Raw genomic sequence first — 26,351 nt, 5'->3', positions numbered from 1 at the left:
ACTTTGTAAACAAGGAGGAATATAAAATTAACCATTAGCTAGTCTCCATAATTAGCAATCCAAAAGAGAAGATTTAGGGAATATTGGATGGCCTTGAGTGGGATGCGAAGAAATGTTGTTCTTTGGCAAGTAACAATATTTCTATGAATCCTACGAAACAAAAATTGGTCATCCAATATTATCATTATTAATTAGATACCCCCACAAAGCCAAACATAAGGTAGTGAAGCAAAAAAACAATTATTTATGGCAATCCTGTAAATCATGAGCAAGACACCTGAGTATTTTCATTAAAAAAAAGAAATCTCTGTAATAAAGTAAAGATGCGATAGCGTATAGTGCAAACGCATTTGAATTCAATAAATTGACAAGCTCCTTTACCACACCTCCTGGTAACTAATACGCAATGCAATTTCATTGTGACGTAACAATAGCTTCATGTGCACAATAATTTATTGACCAATGATAACCTTGTGGGCGGGGCAAAATATTCATTTCGTCAAATATTTTCAATATCATAGGCATAAACTTTAAAAATCATTTTTTATATTTCGTCTCTTTGAAACAACCTCACAAGACGTCAAAAAATATCTGCGCCTCTAAAACATAACATCTAAATGATAATTTCCAAAATCATTGCTTCTATACATCTTAGAATACTGTAATGTTGCAATATTTGGACTGAGGCGTATATGAATTTAGGTCTGTCAAAATGCTCTAATCTACACAGGCAGTGTTTGTCATCTCACTAAAATAGAGCATCATTCATATACGTCACATTGGAAGTGATTGCTAAACAATATAAATGATTGCGCATAATGAGCGTGTACTGTTGATACTTAAAAAAGCATGTTATGTATTGCATATATGAGCAAGATATAAGTTTGCTCTATAGCAAAAATAGAAATTAAACATCAAGGACAGGAAGCAAATTCCAATAAATTCATTGCTCCTTGTTTATATATGATACATATGCTATCGAGAGGATTACATCCTTTAAATAGACACACCATATATTGCTTAATTTCTAGATAGCTTTTATATGACCTGGGGTGGTATTCTGGAACACTGTCATAACTTTTGTCATAAATTTTGTCATTTCTTTCCGAGATGTGACACCGCTATGATTGTCACAAATCGGTATTCTGAACATTGTCTTTTCCCTGTCATATCTCTCAAAGTTCCCGCCCATCTTTTCGGAAGCAATCCAATCAAAATCATCGTTAGTTCCCAGTGGGAGCCCTTCTAGCCAATAGGAATGCCCCGTGACAGGTAGGGGATATCCCATATCCCCAATTCTGTTTCTGGCATCGCGCAACTACGCGAATATTGATGCGCTTAATTACAAAGAGAGACAGGGAGCTGTGAAGGATTTTAGAGGAGAAGTAGAAAAATAAGGAAAACAGAGAAAAAAAGGAGAAATTAATATGTAGGGCCTAACTAATTGTAGCATGAAAAAATAATTCTAAAAATTGTTGTGGATGATGAGTGAAACTTATGCCACAATCTAATCTAAATGATATCGTTATATGCTTGACATTCAGTCGGCAGGGTATCGGGATATTTGGTACTAAAAGATATGACAAAATTTATGACTGCTACCCCCTGTCATAACTTTTGTCATATCTTTTGCTTGTATAAAAGGATTACGCGCATTAAAGCCGCGTATTTTTGGTGCGCGCCAAAGAGATAAGACAAAATTTATGACAATTTTTGTGACAAAAGTTATGACATCCACCAGAATACCGATTTTGTCATATCTCTGAGATAAGATAAAATATGGAAATAAGACAATGTTCAGAATACCGCACCAGGATTTTTGAAGCTTGTTTTTGCCAAATTAATCTGTTGTTATACCTAAATCTCCAAAAAGTGCATTTTCTTGCCTGTCGTCAGTAAAGTGATAAAAAACATTATTAAAAAACACCAGGAACAGTTAAAATGGTCTGTATTTAGGAATTAAGCAGAGATGAAATTATGAAAAGGTATTTTCCACATACATAGGCTTTCATATGAGAGTTTTGATTTTTATGAATAAATTATAGAATGCATTTGATCACTTTTCTTTTAACAATGTTTTCTTTCATTGCACTAAGTTGGGGTTTTCAACCACTTTCTTTTATTTTTTGTCTGTATAGATTTGTTATGTATAATTTTTAAAGATAATTTATATTTCATTTTTTTATTCTATGAATATGCATGGACTACATGTAATATATGCATTACAATATATATGGCATGGTTTATATTTATTAATCTATATAAATATATGTTATGTTTATTGTTTTATTAACATTCTATATTTTATAGTCATTACATTTACTGTATACAGGCTGTTAAGTAATTTTATTTGGTGCATTGTTGTTTTGGTATTTAAATTGATTGATTTTTTTTCATTTTCATGTATTGATTAATTGATTAATTTGATTGATCAATTAATTGTACGGAAGATGTTGATCATCGTGGTAGCTGAATCTGAGTAAAGAATTAATCTGTTGTCTCACGATGCGGCAAACTGAAATTGCGACGTTTCGACTGCTCCTGCTAGTCTTCGTCAGGCAATGAAGTGGACACTCGCTGCGCGCGCCTTTTATACCGTAGGCTACGGGCCGTCGGTGCCGGAACAGCCGTGGTGTGATTGGTCGGCGCAACGCCGACTGCAGCCGACGGTTTTCCCCGACGTCCGCAAGCCCCACGGCGATCGCACCGTCCGCGGCTTCTGATTGGTCGGTTGCGCCGACCAATCACACCACGGCGGTTACGGCACCGACGGCCCGTAGCCTACGGTATAAAAGGCGCGCGCAGCGAGTGTCCACTTCATTGCCTGACGAAGACTAGCAGGAGCAGTCGAAACGTCGCAATTTCAGTTTGCTGCATCGTGAGACAACAGATTAATTCTTTACTCAGAATCAATTAATTAATCATTTTATTTATTCATTAATATAGGCCTTATATTACTTGTCATTTTTTATTTTATTTTTCTTATTTAATGATATTTTGTAGTTTTCTTAATAAAACTTGTTTATTTGTATATTTTCAAAGTGTATTTTTTTTTAAATCTAGTTTTTATTTTTTTCTATGATATATTCAGTTTTAATTTGTTATCAAACTATCTATTTATTTTTGTTGGAGGTACTGTTAATTTTAGTACTTGTGGAGCTCAGGAAATTAGATATATATTTGTTTGAAATGGCTCTACTAAATAACATACAATAAACACAGAATTCAGTGGTTCGGATATTTCAAGGTACTCTGATGAACTACACAAGTTTCAATAGTACATTTTATGAATAAGAATATGACAGAATAAATAAGATATTAATTTAATTTGCTTCAAAACATTATTCAGAATTTCTTATCTGTCAAAGTAATGATGTAATCTTATATTTAAAGATTTATTATCTCTGTATAGGTCAAAGTCCAGGACTAACCAGTCCTGGTCTAACCAGCCCACCATCCCGTCGGACAAGCCGAGATGGCCAGAACCCTGACCAGTTGGTATCGCCACCCAGTTCTGCCACCAGACCCCCTCCTCTTCCAGAGGTACCAGAAAAGCCCCCGGGTGTGTCTTTAGAGGGGGGTGAGTTACCCGCTGTACCCCCTACTAGGGATCAATGGGTACCTGATGATAAGGTCTCAAACTGTATGGTGTGCCAGGATAGGTTTAGTATGGTGAGTGAATAACATTACTAACAGGTGAAGAAAAAGTGAACAGAAACTTGAACATATATGTGTAATAGTACTTAAGTTGTAGGTAAATGATAATTTGGTCTGTACTATTTATCTAAAAAAAAATTGTATGATTTATTTTTTCTTTCAAAGAAATATTTTATTCAAAATCAAACAAACAAAAAGTAATATATTATTTTATAGATGTATGCTACCCTCTATAAGCTCTGCAAATGTATCAACCTCCTTCATCACCAACCTCTTTCCATAATTCTGTCGTATGTATTTCTGGAACATTTGGGAATTTAAATGCACTTTTTATAGTTTTGAGATATAGCCCTTCAAGTAAAATATAGAATATAACCTTTTTAATGAAAAAATTAAGAAAAAGAATGGATAAAATCAATTAGTTCATACATGTATAAATATTAAGTAATTATTTTCGTAAAAAATAATTATATAAATATCTATTAGTTTTAAAATAGATTTTATCCATTCATATCTTGAACAGTTTAACAGAAGACATCATTGTCGACGCTGTGGACGTGTTGTTTGTTGGAAGTGTTCACAGTTGCGTGCTGTGGTTGATGGATATGGAGATACACCTGTCAGGATCTGTGATCAATGCTATGAACGATTTATTGCTCCTAGGTACGTCTTCCTCATAGATAGTGTAAAGATTAAGAAAGAATCAGGAAAACAAGAAAAATTTCTTTCTTGAAACAATATTTTGAATGCTTTGATTAATTCTATATTTGTGACTTCACTGGAATTATTGTGTCACCGTGATGGCACATTAGTCTGTGCTGTGTCTTTCACAGCCCTTTTCTGCATTTCATTTTGTTTTATATATCCCAACATTGAAAATTAGTATGGAAAAGTTGCTAATCAGGGCTTCTCCAGAAAAAAAAAATGGCTCAGCGATAATGTTATGAGTAGTAAGAATCAATGAAAGCGATTTTTACCTTGGTTATTTTCGCGTACTTATTGATAATCTGTTTTTTCCTGTTTTTTCAAATTGTTGTCAATGTCGTATGAATGTTAGAATATTTGTTATATCATGGACCTACTTCTCAGAGTAGTAGGTCTATGGTTATTTGTAGCAGAGTTATAAGTAATGATTTATTTGGGGCATGGAGCTCTAGAGACTCTTGTTGGAATGCTCCCCAGGGAGAGGAGAAAGTGCATTCATTGTGTGCAACCAAGCCAGGATCCAATGTCCAGGGTAGGAGTATTTCTGTCAAGGGCCTAAAAAATTTATTTTAATAAAAGCAGAATATTATTAATGATTTGAAAACTAAATAAACAAAATAAAAAATGCTAGGAGAAGATGAAAGTCTCTGAGAAACTGGTTGTAGATATTGTTTCTGGGTAGTTGATTAATTTATGCTACTGACTTTATTGATATTTTTTAAATTATGTTTTATGTAATTTTTAGATCATATGGAACTCCTCAAGCACTAGAACAAAGAATGAAAGGCAAAATATCAGGTAAGCTTCATTATCCTATTTATTTTGTTTTAACATACTTATAAAAAGTGTGCAAGGTTATATTTCAAAACTGTAAAGATAAATGTTATAATGACAAAGACTTTGATGAAAAATTAAATGCACTTGATTTAGTGATCGATCAATGCGATTCAATTCTTAATGCTCTTAACATTAATGCTGTCTCATGTCTTTGGAAATATTTTGGTAATTAAGAAGTTAAAAGTACAACTTATCATTTGAATGCAAGAATACACACTATATTATCTCATCTGTATTTTTTTGTTACTATTTCCATTCAATTTATTTTATTTCTTTTCCAAATATTGCATTTCAAGTTTGTAGATATCTTAATCTGTTTTAAGTTTTCTGTAATTAGAATTTGAAAATTTTCCCTTGAAATGTATGTTCAGTTCAATTGTTGAAAATGATGCTATCCCAAAACATGTAACTATAGGGACCCATACATAGTATGTGACAGTGCTGTGTCCAACATTAAGGAGTGTGTTTTCTCATTTCTCGCACTTTCTTTTGTTGAAAGTTAGGAACCAAAGTACTTAGGTATACAAGTCATACACCTTTTGGTTCTTTTTTATTTTTTGGGGAGGGGCGTTTATAATATATGCATGTTTTTGTCAGTGAAAATAAGTGAATCGTATTTCCATATCTTACTGACTGGACATGGTGGCTCAGTGGTACAGCGTCCAGCTCAAGAACAGGAGCTCCCAGGTTCGATCACCGTCCGAGTCATACCACAGACTTTAAAAATTAGACCTGCCGTCTTGTCAGGTGCTCGACGTCATGAATGGAGAAGCGTAATACCAATAATAACATTATTCTATGCAGGGCTCGCTGGGAGAACAGTTCATGAGAACTTAAGTGCTACCCTGGGTAAATAGAATTACTATTATAATACTGTAATGAGTTTGGTTTTTATTTACAGGAGGAAGAGGATCTGGAGGATCAGGGACCATGCCATCAGTCTCGAGGTCCTTAACACCATCTCAGCCAACCCCTGAGCTAGGTTTGGGAGGGGAAGGATTGACTGAGTATGGTCCTGTTACTGATTGGAGGTTATCATTGGATGAAGAATACTGTAGTATGGTCAGAGAAGATTTCTACTATGAACAGGTTTGCACTTTGCTTACAAACTGTTGATATTTGTAGATATGTTAGTAGAATGTATGTACTACACACTGTATGATTAGAGGAATATCAAACTTGATGGACAATTTCATACTAGGTAGGGAAGTTGGTGTTCGTTTTATTTACATTTGATTCACTTTATTTAATTTATTGTTATATTTCTGTTTCACAATCTCCTTTATAATAATAATCGAACGTATGTCCCTCAGATTGAAAGACAAAAGTCATAACCACTAGACCACAATGCCCCCACGTCGTATGGCCATACTTAAAATATAGACAACCTATAGAAGTTGAAATGCTCACGAGGATCATCTTGCAAAATTCATAAAAAGTAAACTACTATGTACCATTTGATGTCATGCTTGTCATACTAGTTTGGATGGAAGCGAGATTAAACTAAGTCTCTGTTCTTTGCAGGCTCCCAGTACATCCCTATGTCTATCCATCCTGGAGCTCCACTCTGACCCAGGGGCCTGTGGTCACCTGATTCTTCTACTGTGTCAAAGGTTATCTGAGTATCTCAGACCGGTCAGACCAGGCGAGCCAAACACTGAGGTCGACTATAGTCTTGTCCTCAGGTAAAGATTCTCTTCTACAAATGTTAATGTTTTATAATTTTTTTTCATCAAGAATATCGTGTTTAAAGAAAATATGGAGGAGGTGCAGAAAATGTAAATAAAAGACAATTTTTGAAAGTTATGCAAGACAAAGAGAAAAATCTTTGAACTTTTATTACAGGACAATTGAATAGTGCCAAGCATTGTCACTATAGCATTATTGAACAAGAAACGGTTTTAGAGTAACGACTCTTGTTTTATCTGGGGGCTATGATGGAATGGTGCACCTAACATTTTAGAAACCTAGCATGAAATTAGTATTTTGTTGTTTGTCAGGTGTAAATTACCATTGATACAGATTTGGCTAGATTAGGCCTCCCATTTTCAAAGTGATTTTTTTTTATGCTGGTGTATAATCTGAATGATATAAAGTGTATTTATCTGTCCATGATTTTGAATTGGTCATTGTAGAGAGTTATCCATAGAGAGAAAGATGCTTGCATTACTGAATTCAGTCAGGGCTTTGGTGAGCTAGAACGATTCGTAAAAAAATGAGTTGTTTTCCATACTGTTAAAAAAAGGGTTTTCATTAAAATCAATGATGACTTCTTGTAAGGAGAAATTATTTCCTGAATAGTAATTATGCAATTGTTCTGCATGTGATTTTATGTGGTTTGGGACATGTCTACTGGGATAGTATTTTACGTGCTGGCACCTTAATCATTTCATTTCTTTCCAATGTAGTCCTTTGATATAAGAAATTACTATACTTCTTTATGTCAATTTGACCATATCTGTTTCTTGTTTACTCCAGCATGATGCGCACTTTATTGCTGAACAGCAAGCTGAAGTTCTTAGGTTCAGGGGACAGTGCTAGCCTGGAGCTGTGTGATACCTATCTTGGTCATGTGGACCTTCTTAATATGTTTGTTTCAAGTAACTGCACGGATATACCAAGTATTCAACAACTCACACAGATAGATACTGCAAGGTATGAATGTGCATTTTATTGAAATTTATTCATCATTAATCAAACTGATATATTGGTTTGTTTATAATTCTATTCATACTCTTAACTTTATTGTTCTTTTTTCTTTATTCCTCTTGTATTGTTTGTTTTTTGTTTTGTTTTGGGGATGGAAGGGGTAGGGGTCAATATCAATAAAGAATCTTCAATTACTGCATATCCTGATTGGGTGTCAAAGTTCATATTTGCTTATTTCTTGAGTTTATTAGTTTTATTTGAATGGAGATGTCTGGGAATTATGGATAGATACTGCAAGGTATGAATGTGCATTTTATTGAAATTTATTCATCATTAATCATATTGACATATTGGTTTATACAGATCATATTTCAATTTTTTCATTGATGTCACCCCCAGACGTATCCGAGACAAGCTTGTCCTGTCAGAGCGTTTGTCCCTTGCCATGGAGGTCTCCACCAAGTGTGGGCTGGATCCTGGAGCCGTGTGGGCAGCCTGGGGACTCAGCTGCCTCCAGGCTGGAGATTATGAAGGAGCGAGGGAGAAACTCAGTAAAATACTGAAGGTAAAATATTCTTAGGCAAGGAATTTTTCAAATTTATGTCGCACTCAATCCGTGGGAGGTAAATTATTGCCTGGTATCACTTGAATTTGGTATTTGTAAAGCACTTTGGATATCCCTGATGTAGTAAGTGTTGTTTCAAATTGGATTATTTTTATATCATTACCCTTATCTTCATCATAATTGTCATCATCATCATCTGCTTACTTTTCATCATTACCACCATCATAAAAATTGTCATTAAAGGTCAAGTCCACCTCAGAAAAATGTTGAGTTGAATCAATAGAGAAAAATCAGACAAGCACAATGCTGAAATTTTCATCAAAATCGGATGTAAAATAAGAAAGTTATGACATTTCAAAGTTTCGCTTATTTTTAACAAAATAGTTATGTGAACGAGCCAGTTACATCCAAATGAGAGAGTCGATGATGTCACTCACTCACTATTTCTTTTGTTTTTTATTGTTTGAATTAAACAATATTTCAATTTTTACGAATTTGATGATTAGGACCTGGTTGCTTGAAGCACAAAATGTTAAAAAAATGGAATTCCATGTGTTCAGGGAGGAATGAAACTTCATTTCACATGACAATGACGAGAAAATAAAAATATTTCGTATTTCATATAATTAAATACAAAAGAAATAGTGAGTGAGTAATGTCATCAGTTCCCTCATTTGCATACTGACCGAGATGTGCATATAACTGTTTTGTGAAATGAAGTGAAACTTTAAAATGTCATAACTTTCTTATTTTACATCCGATTTTGATGAAATTTTCACCGTAATGCTTGTTGAATTTTTATCTTTTTATTCAAATTAAGTTTTTGTTGGGGTAGACTTGTCCTTTAAAATGAATAAATATATGATATATGGTACCAAACAGAAGATACTAATATCGTTTTTCATACTTCATTATCAAACCAAGTACAGTACTCATGTTCTGATAACATCCTACACTTTTTAAAGGTTCAATGTATTTGATTGATAACATTGAGATTCACATATCCACTAAACCAATGCATATGTCATGAAGATCTCATATTGAGCATATTGGCATTATGGTTCCCAAGTAATAATCACTATTTAAATGCAACACACATTATCAGTTATCCCCAAATTATGTATTCAGAGTATACCTTGTCAATTTGAGATGTGTAATTTTTTTATCAAATTTACTTTGTGTTGTGTTATTAGACCCCTACAGATAGGAACCAAACTCAGGGACCCAATAAACTGTTACAGGAAATCATCAAGATATTGGAATCCTCAGCTGGTCAAACGATTAAGGTAATCAAGTGCTCAGTTTAGTGAATATTTAAAGGGTAATTTATATTTAAAAGAAATCTTCCATACATTAAACACTGATCTAGTATCCTATCTTTATTTCATTCAGCCTTGAATTTCTTTCAAATATGTAACTTTGATCATGTAACTTCATCTGTTTTTTGTAGGTTCAAGACATCTTGACATTGTCTGCTAGTTCTATAAAGGACTTCATCTCACAACCGTATAAGGTAATGAACCTGAATCTGTCTAGTTCTATTGTATTGCAGTCAATTTAAAAGATTTTGCACAATTTAGTTTAGCCAGACCAAGGACCTATTTAAACATCACTGAGTAGCATGAGATATTTGCCAGTGCATCAAATATGGAACCAGATTGTTTATATTTCCTTTACTACATGAACAAGCAGGGTGTAACTAATATTTGTTTTTAATACCGGTACACATAATATATGGTTCCAAGAACATCTTCGGTGGAATATATTCAATATTCTTAGTAGATTTCTACTTGATTTAGTTGTCAAACATTTTATTTTTTTGCTCCTATTCCTTTCCTTTTTACAGATTGTACCAGAGTCAGATAAGTTGATGGAGAATCGTGCTCTTAAAGAATGTGTATACTACATTGAGACCTACAGTTCACACCTTACAGCTATTCAGTTCTATAAGAGACATGGGATGTTCCAAACGGCTGTCATCTATATTCTCCAAGAGGTATCAAAATCGTGTAACTCCTTGTTTCTTTCAATATATAGGAATAGTGTGAGATATTTGCATTGAGCATCATTCTTCATGGAGAGTATGATACATGTAGTGTCTTTATCCATTTACAGATGTCCTTAATTCAGTGGAATAAAGTTTCACAACCAATAAATGTTGTGCAATTTTTTCTGGATAATTTTTCCTCTCCTCACCTGATAAAGTCATCATTTTCACATCTCTTGACTGAAATTTGCCAAATCCATGAAGGGGATATTTAAACAACTCAAATGTGAAGTATTATATTTAAAATTGGGTATTATAAAGTATGGTGTGGGGTATTTCTGGTAGTGTAGAGATATAGATCCAACAGATGAACTGCTTTCATACATGTATACCTAACGCCCTAGTTGGTGTTTGTTTACACCAATACAACACCTAATTTGATATCAAGGATTGTTATTACATTAGGACCTTTCCATATACAGGATTATAGTTGGGTTGATCAAAATCTATTTCATATTAAATATTTAAAATGTATGTTGGTAAGGTGTGATATGATTTGCATCTCTTTGTGAGATATCACTGTTAAGAATTGTCCTCCCCTCCAGAATTAAACAAAAAATGAGCGAAAAGGGGGGGGGAGGTGTTTCATGTTACTTGTGTCTCAATATCAAGTTCGGATTATATTGAGAGTTGGGAGCATTATGTAACACATTGCTGCAATTTGCCAGATCTTGTTCATGGGAGGCACACTGCTGGGTCCTCTAATTAGATTATATTTCAAATATGTATGAACATTGATATAAGCACATTTATATTGCTTTGTAGCATTCAGAATACAATGAATCTTGTATATATCCTTCCAGCAATGTTCCAATGAGGTATTCTTAGAGGGTTTGTTGGTGCCAAGCATAAAAGAAGGACAGTTCGGTCAATTGCAGGAAGGCATGCTGAGAGTAGATCCCTCATTAGTTAAATGGCACCCTTACCTGACAGCATCCTGTCGTCATGTCAACCGGCTAGGCTGGAGCCACATCCTCTATCAGATGCAGCTCTTCATGAAGGCAAGTAACTAGATAGCTTGAATTTAGATAGTCTTAACGGAAGATTGATGAAGACAAACATTAAGTCCATGTTCGAGTACTTAGAAGCTGACTAGTTCTGCTGCTGCTAATGATGATGATCAATAATGAAGGGAATGTTGTGATGATGATGATGATGGTGATGAAGATGATGATGATGATGATGATAATGATGGTGGCGGTGTTGATGATTATAATGAAGATGATGATGGTGATGATGATGATGAAGGGAATGATGAAAATGATGATGATGATTATGATGATGATGATAATGATAATGATGGTGGCGGTGATGATGATTATAATGAAGATGATGATGGTGATGATGAAAGGAATGATGAAGGAAATGATGATGAAGGGAATGATGATTATGATGATGATGATGGTGGCGGTGATGATGATTTAATGAAGATGATGATGGTGATGACGACGATGATGACGGTGGCGGTGATGATGATTATAATGAAGATGATGATGGTGATGATGATGATGATGATAATGAAGGGAATGATGATTATGATAATGGTGGTGGTAATGGTCCTATTTGAGTAAGGCAAAAATAGAAGTCCAGATAATCAATTTCAGAGGAAAATTTCAATTATTTTGACATTCACTTTTGAAAGAGACCCCTTTGTCAATTGACTCTATCAATTTTTTGTTAGGCTCCAGAAAGTGACATTCCTCTGAAATTGTATATTTGAAATATGGCACCTGAGAAAACAATGAAATCTGGCTTCCACTGGAAATGCATATCATTGTTGATTAAAATATTTTTCCTGCGAAATTGTATTTTTCATTTACTCCCACTAATTCATCCTGAAATTTTTACTCATACTGTTGTGTCAATATTTTGTTTTGATGCCACTGGCTATGAAGTTATAGTTTCTTTTAGACTGAAGTGTTCTTCACCTACTCCATTTATATATGAAACTTTGAAATAAACAAATTTTATCAAATGAAAATAATTTTCCCCCTGTTGTTGAACTACACCCTTAGGACTTTGTACGAGCAGCCATGACATGTATCAAGTTCTTCCAGACCGGAGCTACCTCATACTCGGACCTCTTTGAGCGTCTCCATCATGTGAACAGGGCTAAGGATCACATGACTGCTGTGATGGATGATAAACAGTGGGGAAGTGTGCCCCGCCCTTCCCCTGGTAGCCCATCATCAAGAGGGTGGGGTGGAGCTAGTGCAGAGACTAATATCAGACTCACTCTTACTCCATCAGAACTTACTAAGTAAGTGTTGATAATTCAAATTCACTTTGTATATTTGTTTTTGTTAGTCTGTTCATACCTGAAGGCGTTTTAAAAATTGGTCTGTTTAACATATTCTATCATTTTGATATGTTGGTTATTGTAAATTAATTTAGTACCCATATCAGATTACATAATCATACTCTCATTCTGTTACTTGCTTTATTTTGTATTTCCTATTTTTGAAACAGAAAATTGCATTACTTACTAAATGTGGCCAATTAAGATGATAAATGATAATAGATTGAAGAACACAAATAAAATTATTAGCAATAAGCATTTAGTGGTAATGATGATTGTGTTTTTTTTGTGTGTATTTGCCATTTTTTGTCAAATACATGACATTTTGTGTGTTAACCTATTTGTCTTTGACTTTTTTTCCACAGGCATCTGAATACTATCTCCCTTCAGATAGAAGTCACTACATTCCTCCATCGTCATCTTGGAAAGAACAGTCTGGTTCCACCCACATCTCCCATTCAGACCTCAACTCAGCCAGGTGGTCTAACTAGGAAGCAGTCAGTGGTTGGGGGTGGGGCGCAGTCATCAGGGCTACCTACCCTGTTTGGTAACAGCATGGAGAAAGCAGATGTTGTTCACAAGGTAAGTTATAAACACAACTTTATTTCGTAAAGGTTTTTATCAGATGAGCTTTGTAGGTTTGCATGGTGGAGTTTAAAACTTGGAGGTTTACTGTTCACCATGTGTAATGTCAAAAAGGGAAAGAAAATACAGGCAGAAATGTTTCAATGGAAAGACGATAACGAGAGGTATTCTTTTCTTCAAAGTGAGTGAAGTCCTGAAAAGGACTGTAAACCAGATGAGATGAGCTGAATATGGTTTGAGTAGTAGAAGGATGAAGTGAAGAGAGGTTACTCAGCGTTTCGGGCTGGTTGACTGTCCGTATTAGGAGTGGAGTTTTTTATCACTTTTTAGTTGTCTTTGACTGTCGCTTAGATGTTTGAAAACTCTAGAAGTTGGTGTGTAGTATAATCTTGGTCTGGCAATGGTGTAAGCATAATTTAAACTGTGTGCATTTTAGAAACCATTTAGTTATTCATCTGTTCTCCATCTTTGCTCATGTTATTTAATTTTTAGGTTCTGCTAGCTGGTACAACAATACAAGAAGGGTTCCAACTGGCATTCAAAATAATTCAGGTAGTCTTCTTTCCTATATTGATTTTATGTGAATTTATGCTAAGTATGTGACAAATTTTAATCCAGTATGTCTTTCAATTTTTAAGTGTTGGTCTTTAGGTGATTCTATTATTTTCATCCAGTTCTAAGCTATCATGTACAATTACAAACAAATAATTGTATTACACTTAAGTTCCTATTAATCAGGAGACATACGGGTTAGAGAGTTTGGAGAGGTCAGGCAACTAGTAAATTTCTCTGTAAAGTAAATAATGCTTCTCTTTTTATCCTGCAGTTATAGGAATCTAGCTCAGGTTTGTCCCTGCTTTGCTGTGTGCAAAAATTGACAAATCATACAAATTTACCTTTTCTTGCTCGGAAATGTCAAAGAAAATCTTCTTTCTTCAATAGGACTTCCGACTTGCCGAGACCAAGATCTATAGTCGGGCAGGACGTCGTCTCAGTCTCCTCAAGAAGTTCAACGAGGTCAAATTGCTCCTCAAGTGTCATAAGGACACTGGATTGGCTAGCAAGGAGTCATGTGATGAGATCCTTGATGCCAGTGTGAGGGCGCTAGTTGGAGACAAGACGCAGGTCAAAGGTGCAGAGGAGTTGATCAAGCTAATGCAAGGAGATACTAGCAAGGTGAGTTGTAATGCTAATTTCAGGGGAATTCCCTTCATAAAGTTGTTCATGTTTGATGTCATTAAAGCCTACATATTTTGTGCAAAGTGAGAGCCCAGAGTATGTATTCTCTATGATTTGAATGGATTTATTTTTTATCGTTGGGGGGGGGTTATATCATTACATCCTCATTAAAGTGTTGATGTATATAGATGACATTTTAGCCAATATCATACAGCATGAGTGAAAAAATGCATTCGAATTGTGCCATTTAAAATTTCCTGAAGTCATTGAGAACTATATGAAATTCTTATGAAACAATTTTAACTGTACATGTTTGCAGACTAGCTGAACAGTGAAAATTGTTTCAAGATATGAGATAGTTATTCAGAATGACATGTGCAATTCATTCACTACTCTGATGTCTGTGACAGATCAATGCATACATTTTGATTGGACGACTGAGACAGGCCTACTTATTGGCAGTGAAGGGAGAGAGGGAGGATGATGTCAGACGCATCGCCATGGCAGCAGAGCAAGCCGAGGCATCAGGGGTTAAACTGAAAGCTATATGTGACCAATGGCTGAGGGATTACGAGGCTAAGAGGAGAAATGCTGAACAAACCAAAGAGGTGCTAGCAAGGAGTAGGGCAACCAGGTATTGAGGGAGAATGTCGGGATGCACCGTCAAAAACTCAAAGTTTATAAGATTAATTTTTACTCAGGTGTTGCATGCAAAGCTTCAGAAGTCCTAAAGAGGAGAACTAAAAGAGCTCATTATTCTTAAAGTGTATGCTTACTATCATCAAGCTGTGTGCTGTTCAATCTAATTAAACAATTATGCAGGTCATGGGGAAGTAACTAGGCATGTGTGTATGTACAACTCGTCGTTGGCTGAGTTAAGTGATAGCTATATACCTCAACATCTCGTTATGTATTGGCATTAGTGAGTCTGTACAGTCTTATCCAGTCTCAATGCTTCCCTACCAACACATAAAAAAGAAATCAGTAAACGTGACCAGAGTGGTTTAGTTGTAGAATGCCTGCCTCATTTAAGCCCGGCTCACACTATGCGATTCATTGCAATCTGATTTTCAAAGAAATCATTACATTTGACATGAACTTTTCATCAATAAAATCTTAGCGATGAGAGGTCAGAATAGTCGTAGGACTACTGAAATCAAAATTAAATGTAGTTCGAGCCTGAATGTAGGAATAAAAGCAAATTCAATTCCAAATTGTAATGATGTCATCATCGGCTGCTACTTGAAGCCAGTTTGAAACTTTTAGGGCATTTTTTAATTTTCTAGCTTTGCGTCCTCATTGAATAAATGTCAAATGGAAATGGAAAAAATTCTGAACATTGAATTTTCAAGATTCAGAAAAATTCTTTTTTACTTGTATTCAGATCTCATAACTTTGGACTTCATTCATCTTGAAAAACTATCTGGGTCTACCTCTTACCTCCAAACATGTTCAGAGAGGATTGAGAATAACATAATCAACAGTTGAAAATCATACACCACCCCCAAAAGAAATAGATGTTTTAAAATGATAAAACCCATCTATTCCAGATTTTGAGCCATTTCAATAAGTTTCAGTGGACGCCAATTCTGAGGCTGTTGAAACAAGTTTAGACTAAATATGTGCTTACATCCAATTATGAAAACGATCGTATTGATTTTCTTGAAAACTCCTGACAATCATAATTACATGACATTATCATTCAGAACTTTCAGATATTTTCACTTTACTTTTAGATTTTCTTCTTTGTTATTGTTCTCTATAAAATGCTTGTTTTTGGCTTGTATTGTGCACATTGAGTATTACCCATTTACATGTACATCTAGTCATATCTTTTCCTTTCCATGTTATATAAAAGGGGAAAGAACACTAAGTTTTCTCTTCAAGTTCCTGTCAGTATAACCTGGATTTGTAAATGCCCTCACAACTCAAAAATACATGTAGTGTTTCTGATCAGGTTTATCCATATGGTACAGTGTATATACATGTTATAGCCTTGTGGTATTCTCAGCCATGCATTTAAGTATTTACAATTGAATAGAATACAAAGAACCATTTTTTTTTCATTGAGAGGTTTAAAAAGAATAACCACTGGAGCAAATCTGGCATTCTCCATATAACATGCATTTCATTGGGGATTTATATTTCATGCATAAAATCTTGCCAAATCAAACTCTCAAGAACAGTAATTTTATATTGATAGATTGTGACTAGGCATCGACTGTGCAAGTACCAGCACGTGTTTCATGGGATCATGAATTAAACATGACTACCGGTAGGCTAGTATGCATACTCTGTGTTTGTATGGCCTTGTATGCAATTTAAAATACTACTAGTATCTTACCGTTTCCTGGTAAGTTCATGGAATTGAACAAGTTGTTGGAACTTAGCATTCCGAGTACTAAAACTTACATATTTGTCATATTTGCAAACTGAATGCATATTGTGAACTCGTGAAGCTGAACTTAGTAGCCGAAGAGTGAGAGGGCATTGATATCATTTCTAATGTATTAAAATTATGTAACATATTATATAGTATTTAAATAATATAAACAATCAACTCAAAGTATTGAACTTGTGGAAATACACCAAACTCGTTTACTGAGGGTGATGTGCCTTAGAGTTTGTAATTTTTGTAGCATTGATTTAGAATTTGATTTTATCGCTACCCAAGAAGTAAAATGCAATATCATCATGTATGCAATATTTGTATAATGTATGTCCAATGTATTGAGGGTAATGTGAAAATGTATTTGTATGTAGTTTTATTAGATGGCATATTACTCCCACTTATTGATAAAATTATTTGCCATATCATTATCTTACTCCTCAAAACCCCATTTCACAGTTAGATTCTTAGTACATGTAACAAGAGCCATGCAAACTTATATACTCAGTACATGTTTTGTTCCAAAGTACATGGTTTCTAACCATTAAAAAAACTCTAACTGGCATCAGAAGAATTGCTGTCACTTGGGCATTACGGAATATTATTACAAGATATTTAGCTGTGAAATGAAAATTGATAACCTTGCATACTACTTTAAGTCCTGAACTTGAATGGACATTATTTGCCAGATTACCCCCTTCCTTCCTTGTGTTATGACCATCTATGAAATGAGAAGGCAATGCTCTACCATATACCATCCTTTCTTTTCATGTTCTTGTGTAATAATATTGACCAAGATCCTTACATTTATTGTTGACATTGGAATATAACCTTACATTTTTGGTCACTATTTGTGATACCTATTAAGTTTAGCCTCAATATTCTATACATAATCATTTGTTGTAACTGCTTTAGAAATGCTGAATACTGAATCTGAATTTTAGGGTTGTAGAGAAAAGGTGCCATTTACTCGAATTATTATTTTGTTAAAGAAACATTCAATGATAAGAAATCAAGTAATATTCTTGCCCCCCAATGATATTATGGACATTGCAATTTGGGCTTATGTTATGTTTGTATGTTACTGTATGTTTTTGTAAGATAACAAGGAAATCCACAATTATGTTATCCATGTAATACATAATTCATGATAAATCTGAAAAAGATTTGAATTGTTGAAAGTCAATGTCACATGCGTCGTATATAATAAGATGTTTGAAATATATCTGGCATGTAATCTAGACAAATTCGACTTATTATATGGGTCATAGAACACAACATTTGATTGGTCCAATGAAGTGTTTTGCACGGCTCCCATGACCCATTGTCTGATGCACCAATAAGTCTTTATTTAACCCTTTGAATCCAAAAGCCAGAATACCGGCTTTACTGTCAACGCACATATACCTGAAAAGTCAGAATATCGGCTTCATGTCATGTGATTCGAAAAGCAAAGGTTTTAGATATCAGGTGACCTTTAAAAATGAATTCTTTTAGAGATATTCAGTTGATAACTTCATTTTATGATTTCGTTGATGATTGGCTTTGGTTTTAAGGGTTTAGCATTAAAAAATGGCCAAAATATTCTATCCTACCAAGGAGGCTCGTGCGATAATACACAGCAAGGCTGAGACAAAATTTAAGATTATCATTAGTACGGCAAGCTAAACAACATCAGCTGGGCCAGGCCGGGTACCAGCGGACTGAGGTGCTGCTGACATGGCGTGGCTCGAATCATGAGAATAGGAGATCCTGTATATCAAATGTCACATGTTCTTTCATTTTACCAATAATGCCCAAATAAATCAAGGTGAGGGTTTCGACCATCCTAATTGATTCAGGATTCAAAGGGGTAGGGGTGCCTTGCCTTTTCTTAACAAGCTATCGATATTTACTCGTTCCATGTCTAAATACCAAATTGTAGAAATGGTCATTCATAATCTTTGCATCATGAAGATTTCAGTACAGATACATGTATCAGCCAAAACTAAAGTGAGCTTTAATTCAGGTTTTTATTGATTCATTCATTAATCCAGAATGACTGCTTCTTGATATATTCTCTGGACCATTTTTTAACATGACATAGTCCATTGAATTGCAGCAACATTCACATAATTTTTCACATCTTACATATTTATGGTCTCTTGTTAACTGCACCTTTTTAAATGCTGATAGTATGTAATGGAGAAATGATGTAATATTTTCCATCTTTTTCAACTCGAGTCCATCTATAAACTGATTAGACATGTATTGCAGAACAGTCAGATGTTGTTTTATAGCCCATTGATTTTCTGTCATGTTGGATTTACAAGACTATTCTGTGCAAATGCATCCAAAAGATAATCAATAATTAAACTTATCAAATACTGGAATAAATCAGTATTATGAATTATCATTTTGGATATGTTATTTCCATTTTGATTCCTTTCAAAGAATGTCTGGAATATGTCTTTCTTTTATTTGATTTATGAAGATATTTTACTTTTATATTTTTATATAGTGGCAAATTGTATATGAGAAAATATAGATATACAAGTATTATACAATAAAACATTTTTATTAACATCTTATTACTTTTGTGACTAGCCCGTTTATATTTAATATTTTGTTTACCTACATTTCCTGTCTGTATATCTATTATGGAAAAGTTTATTTTAACATGGAAAAATATGGTATCTTGCCAAGTTGACATAAAAACAATTGTATGTCAACACAGCAGGATGAATTGTCTCGCCATCTCTACAAGGTGATGGCACTTTAAAGCTTCTTCCTTCCATCTAATCATCTGCCTACCCACCTCACCCATCCATCTATCCATCCATCCACCCATCCATACATCTAGAAAAGCCAGTATCAACATTTACATTAAAAAAGGATAAGTGTTTCAGTGGTATGTGAATTTATTGAAAAGATAATATTGAATCAACTGCATATTAAATTAGCACAATACATCTATAACTACAAGTACAAGTATAGAAATAAAGTTGATTATATAAAGCAAGACAATTAAAGATCATAAATCTATATGAAACATAAGTAATGCATAATATATTAAATCACAACTGCAATTTGCATCGATTGTTCTATATTGTTCAGAGTAAGAATAAACTCAAACTACACATACTTCATTAAAACAAAATTAATCATAGGCAAGATCAATAAAAAAAATGATTTGGCATAAATTGGCAGAGAAGAAATCAACTTAAATGTTATTTGTGCATGTTAATCCTGTAACGAAAATTTTGGAAAGCAGAAAAGCTAAATTTGATAGAAAAAGACAGGCTAAACTGTATGATATTTTTTTTATTTCCTCACCAATGTCATTGTTATCTCGAATCTCATCAAAGTAAAAAGCTGATGAAATGAAATATAACCATGCATTATATGTGGAGAGGGTTAAAGAGTAATTAAGTATTACCCAATTATTGGCTGCTATGATGGGCAGTTTGCATGTACACAGAGGTGATTTATTTCATCAGTGCTAGTAAATCCAAAAAATTAATTTATGATACGTAGTACTGATGAAAATCACAGAGAACAAATAGCACTACGATGAACTACTACTATCACTAGGTAATGCTTTGAATATCTCAACTGATTCTGAACATATGTATATTTTTTAATAATATAACTTCAACAATATAAAATAGTCACTTTCTCAGCATAGATTCTTAAACAGAAAGCTGTAAAATAAAATCAGTGAAATCATAAGTAGAACATTTAAGTAATTACCATCAATGATATACAGTACTTGATACAAAAGACATTACATTAAAAGGCACCAATGTTAGATGCAAGAATTTTTTTTGTTGAAACACATGATCCATGACTACAAAGTTTTGCTGAAGTGAGTCTTATCCCAGTTTAGTACTGCTTTATTTTTCTATATCAACTACATACTACATAAAATTTCTTCATGTAAACATCTACAGAGTACAAAACCCTCTCTAAAAATCATGTCAAATTATGCATTCATTGCATATTAAGAGACATTTCCCGGACCAATATTCACATAGACTAGCTCTCTCGAAGGTTATCACCCTTGTCAAGTTACTGGAACCTGATCTGGTGGACATCAACGGCGCCATCGATGACCAGGGTGTTGACGTTCTGACATGCGATACGATGGGCATAGTCCAAGTAGTGCTGGCCGTTGACAGCAACCTTGTAACCATTTGCATCACACATGATGATCAGCTGGAGAAGAGGAAGAAAGGGAAGAAACTGTATCTCAAAACCAACTATTCACCAGCATTGGATTTGTGCAAATATTGTGGTAACATATCAACAGTCATCCAAATTGTTGTATCACACATATGACAGTGCAAACCCATTTTAGAGAAAATTGACTTCAAAGTTTACTATAATTTCTACACTTTGTTCTCCAGCCTTTTCAACATTTTCAATGATAGAAAAAATGGAAAGACTTAGACAATTGATCAACATTGGTATCTTTATTCTAACACAAATCTAATGATCAAAGGAAATATTGCATAAGAGCTACATGCTTGTATTTTCGGTGTGAGCGATTTAGATTTTCCCTGTACAAAAACGCCATGGGGATACAACAACCTTGACCGCGATTTCCATGCGTGCAATCAGTCAAAACCTTGTATCGCTTTTTCTCGTGCAAAGTCAAAGCAGTGCTGATACAATGGTTTGACTGACCGCACATTTGCTTAAGTGAATGCAGCTGTTGTTTGCTTTGCTACAGTACACGTTTCCTATGGAATTTGCGCATTTTATCAACAATTTGTATGGCATCGCCATGAAAATGCCCACATATCTCAGAAACGAAATTAAATTGCTGCCTAGAAATTTAAGTATGTTTTGAACTGGACTTTTACTTTCATTTTTTTTTACCAATATTGACTGATACGATGGTTCGGATGATCGCCGACTATATGAACTATGTTACTTTATGAAGTATGATATGATAAAAGGAAAAAAAATCTACAGGGCAAGGTTCTATTATCGAACTGTAATGAACTAAAAGCCCATATATTATCAAATTCATGGATACATATACTGCAGTATACATATTTATACATATAGTGTACATAGTAGGCATCAATTTCATGCCTGTGTATTCATTTTCTGATTCTGAATGAAATTGAATTTTCTTCTTAGCTTGACAAGAACCATATCGTAATTATATTTTTGATTATGTTTTCTGACTAGAATATCATGAGCTGACCAGGCAATTGCATGTACTGAAATTAAATCTTGATTTCTAGAATGAATTAGAATACGAAGTGTGGAGCGTTGTGGCCCGGTGGGTTAGTCTTCTGACTATAAAACAGAGGGTCGTGGGTTTGAATCCCAGCCATGGCGTAATTTCCTCCAGCAAGAAACTTATACACATTGTGCTGCACTCAACCCAGGTGAGATAAATGGGTACCTGGCATGAATTTTTTCCTTGAAATGCCACCACGCTGTAAAAAAGGCTGCGGGGCTAAAGCCAGGGTATTTATATCCAAGTCCTTCGGAAGTGCATAGGGACATTATGACATAATGTGATATGTGCTATACAAGAACTGCATTACAGGTCCAGAAAAGGGGATACAAAAGCAGCACAAGAAATAAATGCAAAGAACCAAGAGAGTGAGAAGATAAAGGACAAAAAAAATCAAAAGAAAACATATTAACAAGTGGAATGCCTCTGGCCGTCTCACCTGCATCACGCAGTTCAATATAGCAGCAGTGCTGACTTTGAATACTACTCTAACTCGCACAAGATGTTCAGTGATACATGGTTACTCTTATGTCCACTTTTTATGAACTAGACCAATAAACTTACAGAGATATGATGGTTATTCAACAGATGCACCCAAATCGGCCAAACTTCATTGACCTTTGACCTTGGTCATGTGACCTTAAATGCGCACAGGATGTTCAGTGATACCTGATTACTCTAATGTCCAAGTTTAATGAACTAGACCAATAAACTTTCAAAGTTATGATGGTAATTCAACAGATACCCCCGATTCGGCCAAAGTTCATTGACCCTAAATGACCTTTGACCTTGATCATGTGACCTGAAACTCGAACAGGATGTTCAGTGATACTTGATTACTCTTATGTACAAGTTTCATGAATCAGATCCATAAACTTTCAAAGTTATGATGGTAATTCAACAGATACACCCAATTCGGCCAAAGTTCATTGACCTTTGACCTTGGTCATGTGACCTGAAACGTGCACAGGATGTTCAGTGATACTTGATTACTCTAATGTCCAAGTTTAACGAACTAGACCAATAAACTTTCAAAGGTTATGATGGTAATTCAACAGATACCCCCGATTCAGCCAAAGTTCATTGACCCTAAATGACCTTTGACCTTAATCATGAGACCTGAAACTTGCACAAAATTTTCAGTGATGCTTGATTACTATTATGTCTAAGTTTCATGAATCAGATCCATAAACTTTCAAAGTTATGATGGGAATTCAACAGATATCCCCAATTCGGCCAAAGTTCATTGACCCTAAATGACCTTTGACCTTGGTCATGTGACGTGAAACTCATGCAGGATGTTCAGTGATACTTGATTAACCTTATGTCCAAGTCTCATGAACTAGGTCCATATATTTTCTAAGTTATGATGACATTTCAAAAACTTAACCTCAGGTTAAGATTTCGATGTTGAATCCTCCAACATGGTCTAAGTTCATTGACCCTAAATGACCTTTGACCTTGGTCATGTGACATGAAACTCTAATAGGATGTTCAGTAATACTTGATTAACCTTATGGCCAAGTTTTATTAACTAGGTCCATATACTTTCTAAGTTATGACGTCATTTCAAAAACTTAACCTCAGGTTAAGATTTGATGTTGACGCCGCCGCCGTCGCTGTCGGAAAAGCGGCGCCTATAGTCTCACTTTGCTTCGCAGGTGAGACAAAAAGGAGAGAGCATGATGAACAAGAATTCCCAACCGACAATGTACAGGAGTGATACATACCTCAAAGAATCCATTAGGAGCAAATGGGAAGTATGAGGCATTCCTCTCCTCACTGCCCCAAGACTGGTTCCTCAGTGTGTTGCGTACAACCGTCTGGGCTTGGAATCGAGGGTTGAAGTGAAAGGCAATGTCTGGCCGAGGACTCACGCCTGCACCACACTGGAGGTTCACGTGGAACCTGCGGTATTCATGAAGTGAAATTGATTTAATACTTCTACACAACAAATTTAAGCTATGCATTTGAATAAACAATGATCTATTTAACAATGTCATCAGCCATCAGACTGTCAAAAATAAAGTCATGGATTTAAAATAATTGTAAAGCATGAACTATGCTCAATACTATGAAGCAATGGGCATAATAAAGAGGAAAGAAATCTGTTGTCCCGAATAAGTTTCAGTTTAGTTTCAGTTTAGTTTATTTTCCATTATTCATATACAGACATTTACATGCTTGGGATGAGTATAACATAATTATCTTCAGTAGAAATAAATGGTTCATGAGACAGAAATTATACGCAATAAGAATTTAAATCAGTGAAAAATGGAGGGACCTAAGTTTAAAGCAGAGCTTGTGAGTTATAGGCCCCAATGGAAGGAGATAAGATATAAGGCTATATAATTATTAAAAATATCAAGGTAAAAGAAAAGCAAAAGTTTATGAAGCAATTGGTTTAATCACATCTGTAGCACGCCCTGAAAGGAAAATAATGTTTTAAAGGGAGGTATGGTGGTAGAATGGAGCTGCTGAAAGGTTTAGATATCTACTGCTGCCTGAACTGCATAATCATTCAGAAAAGTATGTTTAAGTTTGCGTTTGAATATAAACAATGAATTGGAGTCTGAAATGTCTTTGGATAGTCCGTTCCAGTACTTCGGTCCTGAGAAAGTAATTGTTTTCTGAGCAAAGGTTGTTCGAGTCAGTGGTAAATGATAAGATGAACTTTGTCAAGTTGCGTATGAATGAATTACATTTCGTTTAACAAATAAGGTGACAATGGCTGGTAATTCATTTGTGGATAGCTGGAACATAAAAATTCCTAAATTATATCTATATAAGTCTGAGGGGCAGAGTTAAGTTTTTGCTGAGACATGTATTTACCCACGTGTATGCACAAAATCAGCTTCATGCAATAAATGTGGAAATTGATCACAAAATTTACCATAGGACAACTTGTGTAAAGTTCTTTTGCAACAAAATTCACACAGGCCTGGATAATGACTTACTGTCACAATGGATATTAAATAGAACAGTAAATCCAATCAAACCTGTTATAATGAATGCACATGAGAACGACAATCTAATTAGATCATGAAACTTTGACAACTAAAGAAGAGAGTGCAATATATTTCAGAACTGAAAATGGTGAAGGCATTTTCCATGTTTCTTCAACTTTATCCTTATTCCCTTCTCACCTGTCTGGGTTGGCTCGTACTTTTCCACTGATAAAGATGAGTCTACCTGGAGTCATTCCACCAACAATGGCTCCAGTATATGGCATTGGCTGTGATGAAAGACAAAAGATATGTAATATTACTCTTGAATATACTTTGTGAAACATTCTTGCAGGCCTGTTGAAGTTGACTCTGAGTTTTACTTCAAATCGGAATGGGTGATTTGAGCCCAGCGTACACTATGCAACATGATTGCATTAAGAACCAATTGCAACAGGTTTCCAATCCCAGCTCAGTGCAATCGCATCGCAGGCCACTGCACACATTTCAACGGCTCTGTAGCGTGCTAGATCTCATGGCGCCTCTTCTTTTGTACGTATGTTGTCTGCATTGCAGCAGCGCAGCAAATTGGCCATGACGTCATTATCTAGGGCAAATCTAATTGGCTGAAATTTGGTCTGCCATCCTACTGCAACAAAGCGAGTCGCACTTGCAGCGCGTTGTACGTTGCGCACACTCTGTGATTTTCTTGCAATCGCATCACATAGTGTGCGCTGGGCTTTACCCACAAAAGATGCAAAAAACAATTTGTAGGAAATGCTTAAAAGCTTAACACCCAAATTAGCAATCAATTACATTAAATTCATCCCTAACATTATTCATTTCAGCTCACTAAACTACGACACTCAATTAATGAAGTTCAGTTCATGGCAATAGAACCAATAGGCAGTAGATACTACTGAATTAAATATCCTCCACCATAAATTGAAATTAGCGCTCTTCATACCCTTGCCCCACAAAATTAACATTGTTCGTTAGTGTTTAGTAGCCATTTCATCTCCCCTTTTATACATTTCCATATTTTACATTTCACACTCTTATCATATCTTCACTGACTGCCATCCTATCACTGGTTAGTATCAGTATTTGTCATCCTTACATGTCCATATACAGGGGGGGGGGGGGTGGATCCCCCTAACACTTCAAAACTTGAGATTTTTTAACTTTATAATTTATAATTTAACTTGAATACATGAAAATACCAAAGGCACTTTAAACATAATGATTATGTGGTTCT

At 34.9% G+C, this 26,351-nt stretch overlaps 2 protein-coding genes across 6 annotated transcripts in view; one reads left to right on the top strand and one right to left on the bottom strand.

Annotated features, from left to right (window-relative positions):
* Nucleotides 1-20,393, top strand: part of LOC121418812 (zinc finger FYVE domain-containing protein 26-like) — a 75,024-nt gene extending 54,631 nt beyond the window's left edge. For both annotated transcript variants that reach the window (XM_041612975.1, XM_041612976.1), the window contains exons 30-45: nucleotides 3,413-3,672; nucleotides 4,181-4,320; nucleotides 5,108-5,160; nucleotides 6,101-6,288; nucleotides 6,724-6,884; nucleotides 7,678-7,854; nucleotides 8,248-8,413; nucleotides 9,607-9,699; nucleotides 9,864-9,926; nucleotides 10,260-10,409; nucleotides 11,264-11,461; nucleotides 12,476-12,720; nucleotides 13,125-13,341; nucleotides 13,837-13,896; nucleotides 14,287-14,520; nucleotides 14,934-20,393. In XM_041612975.1, coding sequence (XP_041468909.1) covers nucleotides 3,413-3,672; nucleotides 4,181-4,320; nucleotides 5,108-5,160; nucleotides 6,101-6,288; nucleotides 6,724-6,884; nucleotides 7,678-7,854; nucleotides 8,248-8,413; nucleotides 9,607-9,699; nucleotides 9,864-9,926; nucleotides 10,260-10,409; nucleotides 11,264-11,461; nucleotides 12,476-12,720; nucleotides 13,125-13,341; nucleotides 13,837-13,896; nucleotides 14,287-14,520; nucleotides 14,934-15,164 — 2,636 coding nt within the window. In that variant the 3' untranslated portion in view covers nucleotides 15,165-20,393. The remainder of the gene's footprint in view (nucleotides 1-3,412; nucleotides 3,673-4,180; nucleotides 4,321-5,107; nucleotides 5,161-6,100; nucleotides 6,289-6,723; nucleotides 6,885-7,677; nucleotides 7,855-8,247; nucleotides 8,414-9,606; nucleotides 9,700-9,863; nucleotides 9,927-10,259; nucleotides 10,410-11,263; nucleotides 11,462-12,475; nucleotides 12,721-13,124; nucleotides 13,342-13,836; nucleotides 13,897-14,286; nucleotides 14,521-14,933) is intronic.
* The window catches only part of LOC121418813 (galectin-8-like), a 33,824-nt gene continuing 27,267 nt past the window's right edge, over nucleotides 19,795-26,351 (bottom strand). For all 4 annotated transcript variants that reach the window (XM_041612978.1, XM_041612981.1, XM_041612979.1 and 1 more), the window contains 3 exons: nucleotides 25,295-25,383; nucleotides 23,879-24,056; nucleotides 19,795-21,109 (listed from right to left, as the gene is read on the bottom strand). In XM_041612978.1, coding sequence (XP_041468912.1) covers nucleotides 20,963-21,109; nucleotides 23,879-24,056; nucleotides 25,295-25,383 — 414 coding nt within the window. In that variant the 3' untranslated portion in view covers nucleotides 19,795-20,962. The remainder of the gene's footprint in view (nucleotides 21,110-23,878; nucleotides 24,057-25,294; nucleotides 25,384-26,351) is intronic.

This window comes from Lytechinus variegatus, chromosome 7 (assembly GCF_018143015.1).
Source record: "Lytechinus variegatus isolate NC3 chromosome 7, Lvar_3.0, whole genome shotgun sequence".
Classification (NCBI taxonomy): Eukaryota; Metazoa; Echinodermata; class Echinoidea; order Temnopleuroida; family Toxopneustidae; genus Lytechinus; species Lytechinus variegatus.
This window is presented reverse-complemented; position numbering and strand designations above follow the sequence as displayed.